The 17,860-nt window shown below is 30.7% G+C and overlaps 1 protein-coding gene across 6 annotated transcripts in view; it reads left to right on the top strand.

Moving 5' to 3' along the window:
* Positions 1-1,182: 1,182 nt before the first annotated feature.
* The window catches only part of LOC143250709 (cyclin-dependent kinase 8-like), a 48,289-nt gene continuing 31,611 nt past the window's right edge, over positions 1,183-17,860 (top strand). For 2 of the 6 annotated variants that reach the window (XM_076501619.1, XM_076501623.1), the window contains exons 1-8: positions 1,183-1,303; positions 4,099-4,201; positions 8,627-8,672; positions 9,396-9,529; positions 9,973-10,048; positions 12,290-12,400; positions 13,969-14,109; positions 14,779-14,836. In XM_076501619.1, the coding sequence (XP_076357734.1) occupies positions 9,402-9,529; positions 9,973-10,048; positions 12,290-12,400; positions 13,969-14,109; positions 14,779-14,836 (514 nt within the window). In that variant the 5' untranslated portion in view covers positions 1,183-1,303; positions 4,099-4,201; positions 8,627-8,672; positions 9,396-9,401. Of the gene's footprint in view, positions 1,304-1,568; positions 1,672-4,098; positions 4,202-8,626; positions 8,673-9,395; positions 9,530-9,972; positions 10,049-12,289; positions 12,401-13,968; positions 14,110-14,778; positions 14,837-17,860 lie in introns of those variants that run through there. The other 4 variants (XM_076501621.1, XM_076501620.1, XM_076501622.1 and 1 more) reach the window with 4 other exon arrangements.

Genomic DNA, 17,860 nt, shown 5'->3' on the forward strand with positions numbered 1-17,860 from the left:
AAAATATAAAAAGAAAGCAAAGTGCGAGTATTGGCAAGTACAATCAAATTTCAACTGAGTTAAATACCAGAGTTTTTACTCTCTTGGATTTGATTTATGTAGAACTGAAACGTATTTATATTCAAGTAAGATCTTCTTTCAACAATTTTTTGAAAGAACTGAACAAGAAAAAGTCGCGTGAATTCAACAAGCGAACTCAGTTTTTGTTCAGTCGACACCCTAATTATATGAACCATCATATCATTAATCCGCTGCTACATTTAGGTAAAGCCAGCAAAGGATATTACAGTCACTAATACCCTGAACTTAGGTGCTTTATTCTCTTGGGCATAAAAGACGTTATTTACTATAAAGAACAAAAGGTAATCTCAACTTTTTAGACCATTTTATTTTTTGGGAAAACTGTATACAACCAGACAAGCAAAAAAGTTTCACAATTCCTTTGTAATGAAAGAAAACACACCTATGTTTATGGATGAAGACCAAGTTTTCAGAAATAAATATTTGGAGACTGCTTAACTCGGTAATAGTTTTCAATATCAACAAAGACTAATGGTTTCTAGTACAGATTAGGCAACTGGTGTTATATCTTCATTAGCTGCCCACCGTAACAGATATCGATTGGATTCATTCTACTTCTGGAGGTGTAACATCATACTATTTGTTTCAGCATATAAAAAATAGATTATTAGAATTATCTTTCACGCATGGAATCCTATTTCATATCGTCTTAATTATTAAAACTGTTTAACACTGCAATGGAATATTTAGTTTTCTGGGAACCTTTGTTTAAAAGGAAAATCAAACTTAACTAAATATTATATATATATATATATTTTTTTTTTTAAATTACAAATTTCACTTTTAATAAAAATGAGCCTGGCATGGCCTAGCGCGTTAAGGCGTGCGCTTCGTAATCTGAAGGTCGCTGGTTCGCGCCCGAGTCGCGACAAACATGCTCGCCCTCCCATCCGTGGGGGCGTTATAATGTGACGGTCAATCCCACTTTTCGTTGGTAAAAGAGTAGCCCAAGAGTTGGCGGTTGGTTGTGATGACTAGCTGCCTTCCCTCTAGTCTTACACTGCTAAATTAGGGACGGCTAGCACAGAAAGCCCTCGAGTAGCTTTGTGCGAAATTCCAAAACAATTTAATAAAAATGTGTATTTTTGTCTTTATCCCTCCAGTGGCATAAAGTGGAAGTAGAGAGCTGAGTGGCTTGAATGATGCGGTTAAGTTTTTGATTGGCATTTATTGCTTTCTTTTTATTTAAAAAATCTGTCATCAGATATCCTTTAGACCTAAGGTTTGTTAGCATTTTAAACATGTTTTATTAGAAAAAGGGAACAAACAAGCAATTTTGCCATATCTTGTATCTTGGCTTACGCAAATAAATATTTACGTTATTAATTTTAATAATGTTTATCATTGTTTGCATCAGTAAAAATTATCAGTAATACATATATGTATTAATTTTGATATCAAACTTTCAGATTACTTTCGTCATGGTAGTGCGAAACCTGTATTTGTTCTCAAGCTTATTCATTAATATTAATATTATCAAAGATAGAAGTTGGAACTCTTACTCATAAAACTAAAATTTCAAAAAACAACAACTTCGTTACCAGTGGTGTTGAATTTACAAAAGAATGTCAATATTTGCGTGGGTTAGTTGTAAGTATGCATTACTTCAGCTTATCTAGATTGTTACTCAACACGGTGTTACGCTTTTGATGTAAGAGTTGCCAACATATACATTGTTGATTTTGTGGTAAGTCATGTTTGAGTAGAGAAAAACCCGATATATTCTGAAAACAACAACACACCATACAAACTGAATATGCATCTAGGAGGCTGTAAAGGTTTTGCAGCTGCAATTTGCAAACTGTGTGATGGACAAAAGTATTTTTATTTTTCACATCAACATCAGTTTGCACTCTGACTTGTCAGAGTTTGAGACAGGCCGACTTCAGCATTTCACAGACACATGTTTAGTACAAAAACTTTAGTTAAATATATTTGTAAAAATGGCTCGTTTGGGTTGAGAAAATTTTTGTCCTGAACAAAAGGCACCAGATCACCTTTGATGTATTAGAGGGGGGTATTTTGAGGTTTGAGTTATTATAAACATTATTAAGGATATTAGTTTAGATGGAGCTGGATGAAATAAGGTAATTGACTGTGTAAGTCAAATATCACTTCATAATACAACCAATTAGTTACAATTAATTATAGTTTCTACTTTTTTTTTTATAAGAAAATATTCTTACAGGGTCTCCAGTTTTCATTATACAAAGTTATTAAAACACTAGTTGTTTTTTGTGCATAGTAAAGGTTAATTTGTGTTTTGCCACTTTTATGAACAATTTTTAATAAATAAGATAATATTTCATCAAAAAAAAATATAGATGTTATACAATACAGTTAAGTGATAGCATATTCTAAATCATAAAACTAGATTATATGTCAAAATCATTTGGACAGAGTGATTTACGATACAAAAGTAATATTTTATGAAATAATTCATTTCAAGTTGCTATGATTTTTATAGTTTTTATTATGTCAAGAAAATGAGAACAAGTGCAGTGACAGAAGACCATTCACTCCATCAGGCATCATACAAGATTAACTATTTTCTGTCCAAACAACTAGTAATTTGTCTGAACCTAAATGAAAGTATAAAGGTTTAGATCAAACTATTCACTCTACTGAAATATATGTATGGTACTGAAGTTTTTATTTTTAATGATAATTTAATTATGGAGAAAAAAGGGTATAATATAAAATTTATAAGATTTTTGAATTATTAAAGAGAAGAAAATATAGTTTTTACAACAAATTAAACAAAATTAAGGAAATTTCAAATATCTTTTTCATAGTAAATATTGTAGTTGTAGTAAAACTCATAATATGTAGAAAAAAGTTAACAAAGGAATAAGTTTTTTGTTGTTTTTTAAAAGTTGCTGAACAAGGACAACATAACTTATTGTCTGGAAGTATGCCAGTGAGAACTTTTTTGTTTCTTTAAGTATAGAGGATCAAGAAAATATGAAGCTTACTAGGAGTAATTAAGAAGAACGTTGTGAAAGTTGGCGTTTAATATTCTCTGTGTAATTCTTATGCCTTTCAAACTGGATTGAATTTGTTTTTTCATGACAGGGAATTTTCTTTCTATGGATAATGATCCTCATTAGATTTAAGCATCTTTACTTTTAGTAAACTTTGATAAGATGACAAGGCTGTCCATGCACAATCACCTTTGAAAAGAGTAAAATTCTAAACTAACCTGTTATTTTTTTAGGAAATCATTTATTTCCATCTTAAATTCTTTTAAAGCACTGGCTTATACTACTGATGGTGGGAATATTAGAAATATAAAACTATCATAACTAGTATGTCTTTTTCCAAATCTTAAGTTTGTGTTCTATCATTCTTTTATCTCTAAAATACAGTACACAAAAATTAAAAGGTCTTTTTCTTTTACCATCAGTTCCCCGGACAATCTTGTATACTTTGACCCTGTTTGCATAAGTTGGAGTCAAAATGGGACATGTCATGACCTTTTACAGAGTGCTGTGCAACTGTTAGTTTTCCCCTACATTGGTAATTTAGCAAATGTTTATGGTAGTGGAGAGTAAATACTATATACAGTATATGTAGAGGGATGTTGAAAAAACACTACTGTAGACATGCATATTGGAGGTCTTGAGGTAATGCAAACAGATTGTGTAACCTGAGCAATGGACATAATGTTTTTTTCATTCTTCGCATAAAAAGTACGTTGAACTCATTTATGTGCTATTGCCTGAATCAGACCAGTGTCATCAATTCACAAACGTTTTATGAGTACAAATACTTTTTAACACACCTGATTTTGTGTGTACAACTTATCTGTACAGTTTACTAAAATATTGTCACATTTAGTATAGACACATAGTAAATTTGGAATTATGGTCAGCTTAACTTTTTAATATGGGATTGGTCCAATGGACGATTGACCCCTTGCACATTTATTAATGAGATCACTTCTTGCTCTTCACATGAGTGAAAAAAGTTGAGATATTTTAATATATTCTTGTAACATAACCATTCCATCTCCAGGGTCATACTAGAGTTCTCCACAACTGTAAAGATCCTTAAGGACTGGATATAAATAACAGGATGGTGATAATGTTTTTACAATAGATAGAAGGTGGTCCATCAGGTGTGTATTTGTGTGGAATCTTCATTAGTGATTGTTTGCATTACATATTTAAAAAAAATACATGGGAACAAATATTTCTGAATTCAGTGGTAGTATTAAGATACTGTAAGAATTTTTTTTTAATACAGAAACTCTTTTGAAAAGTGTAAAGTATGCATACGGGATCTAAAGGTTTCAAAAGGAGCTAGTTTCCTTAAGATAAATGTTAAATGTAATTTCTGGTAAATATTGATGGAGTTCTGGTATGCTTTTTTAAAACTTTTAAGAATATGAGAAGTTACTGTAACATTGTGTATCACTTTATTGATAGGTAATATTGTACTGTGATCAGTTTTAGTTTCTAAATTGCATTAATACAATATACATGCTAAAACAACTGAAGATAATGGCTGCTCCAGTCCTCCTGTGCTCAAGAGAAACAAGTTTTGAACTTTAATAACTGTTCTTTTAGCTTGAATCATTTAAACCAAGTTCTCTACACTTTTCCTGCAATAAATGGACCAAAACTGATGTGTTTTAAACAGTTTTTATAATATAGATTTCCATAGGTAGAAACAAGAACTTTATTATATTTGTTATCTTCATCACAGTTATGTGTTCTGAAATAGTTTTGGAATTATGACAACGATTCTATTTGAACCCTCTCCTTCTCTTTCATGCCAACAATTCTATTTTAACCCTCTCCTTCTCTTTCATGACAACGATTCTATTTGAACCCTCTCCTTCTCTTTCATGACAACGATTCTATTTGAACCCTCTCCTTCTCTTTCATGACAACGATTCTGTTTTAACCCTCTCCTTCTCTTTCATGACAACGATTCTATTTGAACCCTCTCCTTCTCTTTCATGATAACAATTCTATTTTAACCCTCTCCTTCTCTTTCATGATAACAATTCTATTTTAACCCTCTCCTTCTTTTTCATGATAACGATTCTGTTTGAACCCTCTCCTTCTTTTTCATGATAACGATTCTGTTTGAACCCTCTCCTTCTCTTTCATGATAACAATTCTATTTTAACCCTCTCCTTCTCTTTCATGATAACAATTCTATTTTAACCCTCTCCTTCTTTTTCATGATAATGATTCTGTTTGAACCCTCTCCTTCTTTTCATGATAATGATTCTGTTTGAACCCTCTCCTTCTCTTTCATGACAATGATTCCGTTTGAACCCTCTCCTTCTTTTTCATGATAACGATTCTGTTTGAACCCTCTCCTTCTCTTTCATGATAACGATTCTGTCTGAACCCTCTCCTTCTCTTTCATGATAACGATTCTGTTTGAACCCTCTCCTTCTCTTTCATGACAACAATTCTATTTGAACCCTCTTCTTTTCTTTCATGATAACAATTTTGTTTGAACCCTCTCCTTCTCTTTCATGACAATGATTCTATTTGAACCCTCTTCTTTTCTTTCATGATAACAATTTTGTTTGAACCTTCTCCTTCTCTTTCATGACAATGATTCTGTTTGAACCCTCTCCTTCTCTTTCATGATAATGATTCTGTTTGAACCCTCTCCTTCTCTTTCATGACAATGATTCTGTTTGAACCCTCTCCTTCTCTTTCATGATAATGATTCTGTTTGAACCCTCTCCTTCTCTTACTTCCATCACCTGCAAAGGTGGTTTTTCTTTTACATGAAACTTAGTTTCTTTCCTGATTTTCTACATCCATGTACATAATTTACAATATTTAATGGTAGATCTGTTTTTATTTTTTTACCAGATTTAGTGAGATCTTATTTGTAGTACGGTGTTCAGTTTCAGTCCTCATATTATAAAATAAATATTGATTTATTTGAAAACATTTATATTCAGCTTACCAAAATGATTCATGGTTTCAGACATATAGGCTGTGTAGAGAGAGACAAGGGTACGAACTTCTTTTCTCTCGAGCATACAAGAATTAGAAATAGCATGATTTAAATGTGTAAAACTGGGAGGGGTATTGTAAAGTTTTTTTTGACTAATGAAAGAATAAGGTTGGTGTTCAAAATCTTAAATGTTATGGAGAACTTCTTTTCTTTCGAGCATACAAGAATTAGAAATAGCATAATTTAAATGTGTAAAACTGGGAGGGGTATTGTAAAGTTTTTTTTGACTAATGAAAGAATAAGGTTGGTGTTCAAAATCTTAAATGTTATGGAGAAATAAGTAAAAAAATTTAAATCTTATGTCCTGGCCAGTTATGGCAATTTTTTTAACTGTTAGAGTTCTTAAATTGTGGAAGGAAATGCCCTTTATTTGAATTCAGTAAATCTTTGTTGAATAGTAATTTTATGGATGACAGCAGACATGATTAGGTTAGGCTGGTTTTGATGTTGGGTGACCTCAATAGGCTGAATGACTTTGTGTAACTTTGTCTCTTTTTTAAATTTTTTTAAACCTTTAGAAATTTGGAAAGCAAGGAAAAAAGTTTATAAAATTATGTTGAGAATATTTAGTTCAATGCCAACATTACCAAATCTTTTAAATGACTTTTGACAACAGGTTACAATATTTTTCCAACAAAAACAAATTAATAGACCTATAATTTACCTATATCATCTTGTGACCTTATCATTTTAAAATCGTGAATAATCATGGCAGTTTTTCCAGTCATAAAGAATTTCCTTGGTATCAAAAGGCAGAGAATGTTTGGTAAATAAAATCAATTTTGTGCTAATCTGCAAAAGCTTTGGGATAAATCTCATTGAGGTCTAACAAAATATGGGTTTTATTTACAACAGTCCCCTCAAGCTTTTTGAAAATAACTTGAGTACTTCAGTTGAAATAGAACGTAAGAGAAAATAATTCCACCTTCAGTAATTGTTAGCTTCGAAATTTACCATATCGTGAAAAGCACTTGTAGACAGATTATTTTGCCTGTCTGAGATTTCCCATCATAATTTTAAAATCTTTACTGTGGTAATTCACAAAAGGTTTGGGTAAGATTTTTACATTTTAAATTTTAGAAACTGTAGAAAACTACTTTTCCACATATGATTAATTTCATTGTAATTCTTTCAATTTGAGAGTAATTTTGACTTGTAGCTATAATTTGGGGTCATAAACAAACATAGAGTGATTGAAAGTTTTGGGACCATCAAGTACCTATCCATAAAAACAAAAACAGATAATCCAGACTAAATATAGCACTTTGTATTATTTTATCTTTGAATTAAATTTATAAAAACAACATAAATTGTGTCATTTAACCTACCTTTTTCAAGTTTGTAACTGCTTGCACAGATACTTTAATTTTTTATGTTTGCACTTTTGACCCCAAAGTTATTAACAGGACGCTCACGAGCCAGTGGAGGTCAGTTTCATTCAAAAAGAAAAAATTATCCAATCTGGTTTTTCTTAATTTGAACTGAAATTTTCTGAACATTTTTAATGGCTAAAAGGCAGGCATTTCTCACACTTATCATGAGCTTAACAGCCAAGCATAGAAGTCTCCATATAGCATGCAGAAGTATTCAGGAACTGTTTAGAACCACTTTGGTATATGTGTGTATGTATATATATATATATATATGTGTGTATGTATATATAGTGTGGAAGATGAGTACAATGTTATGCCTATTGCTGCTTTTAAAGTGTTTTCGTCTGCTCATCCCACTGTTGACTATCATGATACTTCAACCTTTCCTACTGAATTGGATGTGAAATTGTTTGTATCTCAGTTGAAAGCTAAATGTACTGGCAGAAGCACAAAAGATTGGCAATTGCTTACTTACTGATGTTGAGAACATGGCTTTATTGATATATACTGAATTTACTGCTAGTTTGTAGACGTTTGTACTAGTTAGTATAGAAATTTGAAGATACTGTATTTTGTTTAAAAATTTATTATTAGTCAACAAAAACTTCTGTCAAAATTGCGTGAAAAAGATGCATCCAAAACTAGTTTCTTTGGGAATTTCTGAATTGAACTTTTAATATTCAACAAGTTAAAATGTAAAGGAACCACTTGGCTTGTGAGGGATGTGTATATTTTAAATACATTTCAAATTTCTAATCAGTGATGTCAAGAAAACCCACTTGCAGAGAAAAATATATATGTAAAAATGGCTCATTTGGTTTGAGAAAATTTTTTTACGTAGAGGAGCGAACAACGTTTCGACCTTCTTCAGTCATCATCAGGTTTAAAAACAGCCCAAACGAGCTGTTTTTACATATATATTTTAAATTTCTGTTTGGCAACCCTTCTGTTATTTGCTTTCAAGCTAATTCATTAGAGGATTAAAGAATGAGTGTGTTGGATTGTACAATTTTATCATTTCTGTAATTCTTCGTATATTTTTTACACACAGGATTTGAAAAATGTGCACTTCATTACTGTGTGTGTGTGTGTATATATATATATTTTCAAAAGAAGGTTCTCTAATATTTATACTGGCCATGTAGTGTTTGACAATATTATTTTTTGCATTTTTTCAGGATGTTTTATACACCATAGGTTTCAAGTATCTGAAAAAAAAGAAAAGTAAGATACATTTTTGTATAGATTTATAATTAATGTTTTTGCTCATTTACTGTAAATATTGTAAGACTGAGTTTTGTTTATCTTTGTGCATGTTTATATCTGTTTGTGTAATTTTTTGTAGCTAATGATGTTCTTAAGTTACCAGTGCATGATTTTTTATATTATTTCTTCTACACCTTATTTATAGTTGAAAAGTTATTATTATAGTTATTACCCAGAGATGATGTTATTTTTTAGTCAGTTCATCGTTTTATTTGTTTAACTTTGTAATGATACTTCCACTGTAAGTGTTTGAGCAAACCTTTAAGGTAGGCTGACTTGGCGCTGTTAGAATGTTTGTCTTCTGAAAATGGCTTGTATTCCATTCCACTGTGTGTGTTTTTTTTTTAAGGTAAATAATTTATTAAATAATAAAAATGCTTGTTTTTCCAGAAATTATTGTCATTCATTAATAAGTTTCAAGTAAAATGTCCAAATGTGGTGAAACTTTGATAAAAAACAAAGTGTGGCTAGCATCACTTTATTTCACCCTGTCCAGTTGTACACCAGATTTTATATTTCAACATTTACATAATGTTTGATTGCTTTTAATGGTGAGCATTGAAAATATTCCTGAAAAAAATGTTTAAAGTTTTTTTAATTTGTTGTATTGTGTGTCAAGAGCCTGCTCAAGTATGGATTAATAATAGTAATCCTGTGGTATTACGTATTTTATTTATTTAGTTAAAAATGGATTATGACTTCAAGATGAAAGCTACTGCAGAACGAACGAAAGTTGAAGATTTATTTGAGTATGAAGGATGCAAAGTTGGTAGAGGAACATATGGTCATGTGTACAAGGCTCGTCGAAAAGACGGGTGAGTTTTTCAGATTTGGACCTAAGCTGAGAAAAGAGCAAATAATCAAATTGACAAGACTATTTCTGCTACAAATTGTGGGCCATGTAAGGAAATAATTCTTTATCAAATTCAACCATATCAACTTTTCTTATTCCAGCTATGTAGCTTATGAGGATTGTGAAAAATATTAAACATACAGGTACCAACATTCATATTTAATGTTTTATTGTATATTATTTGTAGTCTCATCTTTGTGTATTATTTTGATGAAAAACTCGTCAACAAACAACAGTAAAATTTTTGTTTAAGCAGCATTCCTGAATTATAATTACAGTTGTCACAGTTATTACAAATGAGTTTGACCAGAAATGTATCATAATTCTATACAGATTATAGAATATAGTTGTTTAAATAACTTGAGAAGGTAAAATGACAAAGGAATGTCAATTTTTGTCTTCCAGCTCAGATCCTAAAGATTATGCCTTAAAACAAATAGAAGGAACAGGAATTTCGATGTCAGCATGCCGAGAAATTGCAGTAAGTCAAGATTATTACAGTAATTGTTTGAAATATATGAAATGTGGTATAAGGTTATCAAAATAACTCATAAGAAGATTTTGCTGGAAGTATTCTTTATTTTGCAGTTGTATGATTAAGCAGTAGTCTAGTTAAACATTTTCACCATTATACAAATTTACGGGAAAAAATACTATTATATTAAATATGCATGTTTCCAGTAGTTAAGAAGATGAAAATGATCTTTATGTAGGAATAGTTAGTGGTGGTGATGGTGCATACTTCTTTATAATGGAAGCGTATTGGGGTTTATGATGTAGAAATAGATGGTGGTGGTGCATGCTTGTGTATAATGGAAGCTTGTTGTGGCTTATTATGTAGGAATAGATGTTGTTATTGCTGGTGCACTTTTTTTTATAACAAAAGCTCATTGTGGTTTAGGATGTAGGATGTGTTTGATGACGGACACAATGCTGTATAGATGCTTCTGGCATTTTGCCCAATTTGTTATTGGGTAAAAATTTCCTTAATCTCTGGTCTACAAAGAGAAAGTTTGGATATGTCTGCCAAGTTTTGCCATTATCATTTTTACAAATGTGGGCTTTGAAATATTTGTACATCTTGGGTATTTCTGGAGAAAAAGGGTTACCAGCTTCAGCACTGAAAACAAGACCAAACATTTAGGTGTTAATTTCTGAATTACCATATTTTTCAGTGTCGAAGATGATCCCCATTTTGATTAGCTAAATTTTGAAAAAAAGATAAACATAAGAATATGATCGCAACACTTCCACCAATCTTACCAAGATGTTTCATGGATTGTTTAATGACTTACAGTATATGAATCTGCTTGTCCACTTCTCGTTTTATGTGAGCTATGTGCCTATCATATTTACTTTTGAAAGTGTATATCTTATATTACCACTGGAATATCTGTATTATTACCAGTAATAATATTATTCTAAGCCTGAGGAGTTAAAAAGAGTGCTGATATTACAGCACTATGTATGGTGACATGTTCTTACTTATTTGTTATTTAATATTAGTGTAAGTTATACATTTCATTTTGGGTCGTATAGAGGTGCTTGGACTACTGTCTAGTATTGAAATGCTTTCTCTAGGCTTAGTTTTAGGTCTATGAGCAATGTAATCTTTGGCTTGGAAGATCCAGGGTACATTTTTGAGGCTTATTTTTGGGTTAAAAATAGCATCTTTGATGCCAGAAAATACTGTAATTGATAAAGGAAAATACTTTTATTAATTGATCTAATTTTTTACTGCCCATAACTTTCACACATGAGGTGGAATCCATTGTAATGTAATTGGGTTTTTGAGAATATTGGAATAATCTGGGAAGTAGTTTTGCTGTTGCAAGAGATTTTCCATCCAAGATACACAATATTGACAATAAAATATAAGCTTATACTAGGTGTTTTGTAACTATGCAATAAAGTTAAAACATAAAATGCCATCAGAACTACAATTTGGCAAGCCTATCAACATGATGTTCCTCTTTTGCTGTTTTCAGCAAATCCATTAGTGGAAATATAACTTATCCCTTCTCATTATTTATGGTAGACATGTAGTAACTTGAGTTGTAAAAAAGTGATTGACTAGCAAGTTGTAGTAGGTGAAACTTTAGCTCAGTTGTTAGAGCACTTTCCTGGCATATAATAGGCCTCAGGCTCAAATAATAGAATTAAAATTACCACATATACAACAGTGAAAATGTAATTTTGTCAAATGGTTTCTTTTATTTTCTCAAGTGCAAGAGAATGTAGACTGCAGGAATCATGAAATCTCTTGAAATAGGTTTTTAAGGTCAACTGAAGCCAAAACACTATGGTCCATAGGATGTCAGATAGCACACTATGTATTTTATCTCAAAGGTGAAACCACCATACAACAAACCAAGCCACTCCAAGTGGTTTGATTTTCCTCAGGTTTTCTCCAGATCTTTATTTCTTGCAATGGTGACCTAGACATTTTAATCACAAAATCAATCTAGTTCTTCCTCATCAACCAGAGAAGTGAGATAATTATGAGGTAATCAGATGCATGGAGAAGATAACTCAGCAAGAAAGCTAACAGTCTTGAGGAATCAGCCATTTTACTGGTGGTTACTTTTATATTATTTTAACTTTCATTGTGCAATATTTATGTGACATTTTCAGAACATTAATCATCTCCATTACTATTTTATGAATCATGCAAGCTGTTTTGTTTAAAGATTATAATGAACAGTAATGCATATTTTTACAGCTACTCAGAGAACTAAAACATTCAAATGTCATCCACCTACAACGTGTATTTTTGTCTCATGTAGACCGCAAAGTATGGTTGTTATTTGACTATGCTGAACATGATCTTTGGGTGAGTATTTCTTTCATGTACTTATTAGTATACATTTCATATAATAACTTAGAACAAATCATAACAGTATTCATACAGAGGCAAACAATTCTTTGTTTTTTATTTCTATGATTACTTTTTTGAAAATATTTAAATAAATATATCACTATGCATAGTGACATAATTCTAATTGTTTTTACTGTAAATATATAACTTGCACTTAATCTATTTACAAATTGTGTGCAAGGTGATTCTCATTTTAACTATAATAATACTTTTTTACATCTTATAGTTATGTGTTTTACTTTCATAATCACCAAGACTTCTTAAATGAATATCAGATTTTTTGAAGTTAAATGTTTATATTTTATTTTTCATTTTCTCTACTGTATCTTTCACTCTAGCTATTATAATCAATATTCAGTGCACTAAAATAATTAAAATTAGGAAATAGAAAAAAATACATACCTATTAATGTTTTGTTGATTATCTTTAAATATTTTTGTTTTCTTAAATTCATAATATCAGGTTTTTCTTTTTACATGTTAATTTTTAATGTTTTATTTTTCTTTCTTATTCTTTACTACTTATTATTCATTTTGATGCAAGTCAATGATGCTCTTAAAGCATATAACAGTGTCTCTGGCATACATGTGGAATCTTATGACAAAATGTTTGTGTTCTGCATAATATCACAAAAGCCATGAGAACTTATGCATAGGATGATGTACATTTAAAAAATATTTAAACTTTTCAGTTATGCCTTTTAAGATATAAATAATTAACTAAAATGTAAGAGTAATACGTAAGTGCAGTACTAACTGTATCTCTAACTATAACATATTAAGGTGAAAAAACAGCATTACAATCAGATACATATGTACTCAGTGATAACAACCTGCACATCAGTTTTAAAATAATAGTGTAATATAAGCTCTCTCTGGTGAATATACATATGTGTATGTGACATCTATGTGTAGGCTATAAAACTAAAATAAAACTGCTGTAGGTGGGTGTGGCAGCTGTCAGGGAAGGTTGAAAAAATTTATTACTTTATTCAGTTGCAGCTATTTAGAAAACCTTTAAATGTACAAGTTCAAATATTTTGCAAGCATCTCGTACTTTAGATATACAACTTCACAACAGACATTTTTTATTGAAGCTACAGAATGCCAAAGTAGAACATTTTCATAGTTTGTTGATCATGTCAAAATACATCAAGTATTAAGTAGTTTTTAAAGGTTTCTTTTGAAACAAAGAACATAAAATTTTGATAGCATAAAACTGGGAATCATAACAGACATTATGTTAATTTATTTTACGTGTGTGTGGGGTGGGATGTGGGCAGGTTGGAATATTCTCTGTAGTCTTGATTATAGTCAAATTTAGACATTGAAACTGTTTTTTAGACATAAAGCATACAATAGCCTCCTCTATAAAACAGCTGCTATATTTGTGAATTATGATTCTAAAGTAGGCTAATGTTGGTGTTATTTATATAATGCATAATATCAGGTTTTATTAGAAGCTGATGAAGGATTTGAGGTTGTTCTTTGTGGTAATCTGTTTGTTATAATCTTTTATGAAAGCACATAATTAAGTTCCATCGAGCAGCTAAAGCGAACAAAAAGCCTGTAGCCACTCCAAAGGGAATGGTTAAATCTCTTCTATATCAGATCCTTGATGGGATTCACTATCTCCATGCCAACTGGGTTCTTCACCGGGATTTAGTGAGTTGGTTTTAAATAATTTACAAAGTGGCATTTTTAAAAACATTTTTTCCTCATTATGGTGAATAAAGTTTTAGGATATCATGGTCATTAACTTGACTGTGTTTAAATACATTTAAGAAAAGGTCACTGTTTTAAGCAAGTGATAAAGTTTTCATTGCTTTCTTTTGTTAAAGTTTTACTTCTTCAGTCTATTAACCAGTTTTCACTTATTTGAGATTCTGTGTTCAGTAAGTTTAGTTACAAGAACTAGTGACCCAGCTAATAAAGCCAATTTGATTGAATATAATATTTTTCTTGGTTATTTTTATCATTGATTCAACTTCATTTTTGAAAGATATTATGTGTCCTTCAAGAAGATAGGTTAAAAATTTGTGAATGGCTCACACACTTTCAGTTAACCAGTGAATCTGATTCATTATAGTAATTTACAGTAATTCCTTCTTGTAAACTTATATTAATTATATAAATAGTTAGTTTGTGATATTCATTTTCCTTTGATTAGTTTTTAGTCATCAGCATATGTATAACTGTGTAAATTCATAGTTTTATTTAAACAGACATTCTGAGTTTTAAGTACATTTAAATATTTCATAATATAAAATGTCTCTAATGGGTCTTAAAATTTATTTTTTTTTTGGTATCTAAGATACATTTATATTTGTTTAGAAGCCAGCCAACATTCTAGTAATGGGTGAAGGTCCTGAAAGAGGTAGAGTTAAAATAGGTAAGTCAATTAAATAGAACAAAATTTGTAATAAATCAGTGTGTATGTGTACATATATATAATATTGGAAATCATTATGGAAAGAGTAGGTGAGAGAGGTATGAAATGCAAGTATATCAGATTAATCTCCTATCATATTAAAACCAAGTGCACCAGAATACAGTCATGTGTTGGTAAGTTTAAACTGCAAATTGCTGTCATTCCAACCAATCAAAGAGTGTCACAGAAGCTTAATGCTTTTAAAAGTATAGTTCAATCATATTGTTTCCAGTATTAATGTGGTGATTGTGCATGTATGGCTTTTACAGTAGAAATTCCATATGATAAATGTCTATAAGTTAAAGTTTTGACTGGTGTTCACTTCACCTGACAAATTGAAGTGAAATCTATTTTCACAAGAATTTTATGGAACTTTTGAAGAGGATATATGACACTAGTAATGTTGGTCGAAGCAGAAAGCTTAATTTCTTCTGAAGTGATGATGTTAAGTAACTTGGGATTTTTCATGTGATATATGACAGTCCAGTAAATATCTTTTCAACGACCTAATTTTAGGAACCTATGTGAATATTACTTCTAGAACAGTAGTATACAGGCTAGTATAAAAGGCCTCAGTAAATACACAATTGCTCCCAAACCACTGCTCAGGAGAGATAACCAAACCAAAAAAACTGAAATGATCATCAGACTTCATACACTTAAGAGTATGAAGCACCTGGAAGCAGGTGCTCTTTACATAAAATCCATATTTAAATTATTTGATAAAAATCAATGATAATTTATCCAATGTCAGCAATGAGGACGGTATCATGATGAGTGTAAAAAAATCTCGAATGAATTATGCTGGAGTACAAATACAAGTGTGAGTTGCATCTTACTAAATGGCTTTGGAAATGCACACAAACTTGAAGACTGATTCCCTTGGAAACAAGATCCTCTTAGATAGGGAATTATATTCCAGTAAGATTGTGATCCAAAGCATGTAGGAAATGTGTTGAAATGATATCTAGAAGGAGTAAGAGGTCAGTAAAACACTTGTAACCATAGTTTATCCTAGAGAAATCCCTTTTATGAATATTATTATGACTGTATGGGCTTGTATGGAAACTCAGAAGATCAAATGACAACTAAGCTTGACTGAATTTTGAGGAATAATATTAGACATTTGTAACAATTTTTCACAATCATGCATTGAGAAATTTACAATAACATAAAAAACAAAATGTGTAATGTATTTGAAGCAAAGAGAAAATGCTAGCGCATTGTTTAGCTTATTCACTTTTCTTTAGCATTTTGTATAATAATTATTGTACTACTGATAATTGTTTTTGATTTTGTGTGTCATCTTTACATTTTTGTAAATTTTACAATGCTGTACATGTCACTCATCTAAGTAACACAGATCTAGAAAAAAACCATTAAACAGAAAAATGAAATAAAATTATTGATGAAATATATCTATAATAGTAAAAGATCACGTCTGTGTATCTGCATGTGACTGCCATGACTCCAAGAGGAAAGAAGCTAGAAACTTGAAATTTTGCACCCATTAGGACCATTAGGGTGTGCACCTGGGTAGTATTACTTATCCATGTGTGTATATACATGTGCATTCTTTTAATGAGGCAAGCTAGTAGAAAATCACATAGAAAAGAAAGGGTTCCTCATATTAGAAATTATAAATCACAAACAGACAGTCAGTCACACATATGCATATCATTTTTAATGGAATAAGCTAATGAAAAATAACACATAGAAAAGAAGTGGTTCCTTAAATAACTTCTGATTTATATAAAAGCCAGTATGTTCTGGTAACATGTTCCAACAATGGCTTTTATGCCATGTCATTTAGTAACAAAAGTATAACCTAATATTGTTGTTAGTCTATGTGCTGAAAACATAAAATGCAATGTATAAACTACAAGACTGGAAAAATATATGTTGGTTTCTTAGTTTAGAGTATGTTGATTAAAGAGGTTTATTTTTTATTAAAAAATAGGTTATGTCATGTATCTGTGCTCTGATTTCTTTACTTTAGAACCTTCTAACTTTAGCAATAAGCTTCTCAGTTTTTCTATTATGTAGGAACAGAAACTAAACATTATTACAAGCAAAAACCAAAATTTGAACATGCTGCTTTGTTGATTCGCTAAGATTTCAATAAATAAGTCAAACACATCAAAGAAACCCTCCTTCCTTATCTTTCTGACTTTTGAGATTGTTTACTAATCAGCTTTCCACAGCTGATGGATCTTATTGCCAAAAGATAGAGCAGGTTATCCTTAATATAAATTTTCTGAGCTGTTGTTTACTTTCCCACTGAAGAGGTAAGTTGCATAAATTGTTTGGTTTGTGGTGATCATACGTAGTTGCTCTGAATGTTTAAGGAAATTTTATTATATTTTACATAATTATAGCTTAATTAAAAACTAAATAAAATGTAGAGCTACATGAACCCTTTATTTTGGACACCTTTACTTCTGAGATTCAATTAGACTTATGGAGGAACAACTTCCATTTTCACTCGAGTGCAAACCCACTGGAATGTGCAGTGAGTTCTACGTATACTTGTTTTAATGTATATATTTTATTTATTATATATTTTGTTACAGTAGTAGTAAATACACAAATAAGAATCTTCTCAGCTTTAACATACCTACAGTGAAGTGAAACATTTAAGATTTACAAGTTTTATCTCCAGAAAGCCTCACAATTACATGATGTTTATATTATCTCTAGAAGGATTAGCTACTTGGCTCTTTCAGTGATTTATTGCTTTTCATGTGATAGTTATTACTTCAGTGGGTGAAATAATATAGCATAAGCATTACCAAATTGAAAAGAAAAATGACAAAAGCTCAACAATTGAAACAGTAACTGTGTTAATACTGAAGTCCATGGTGAGGAACAAAAAGATATTAATCATTGTATTTTGTATTTTCAAATTTTTATTTCACTCTACATTTATTATTATGCCACAGTTAGTGTTAGGATAGAGAAAATAATAAAATAATATGAAGTTTT

This window comes from Tachypleus tridentatus, chromosome 5 (assembly GCF_004210375.1).
Source record: "Tachypleus tridentatus isolate NWPU-2018 chromosome 5, ASM421037v1, whole genome shotgun sequence".
In the NCBI taxonomy this organism is placed as follows: domain Eukaryota; kingdom Metazoa; phylum Arthropoda; class Merostomata; order Xiphosura; family Limulidae; genus Tachypleus; species Tachypleus tridentatus.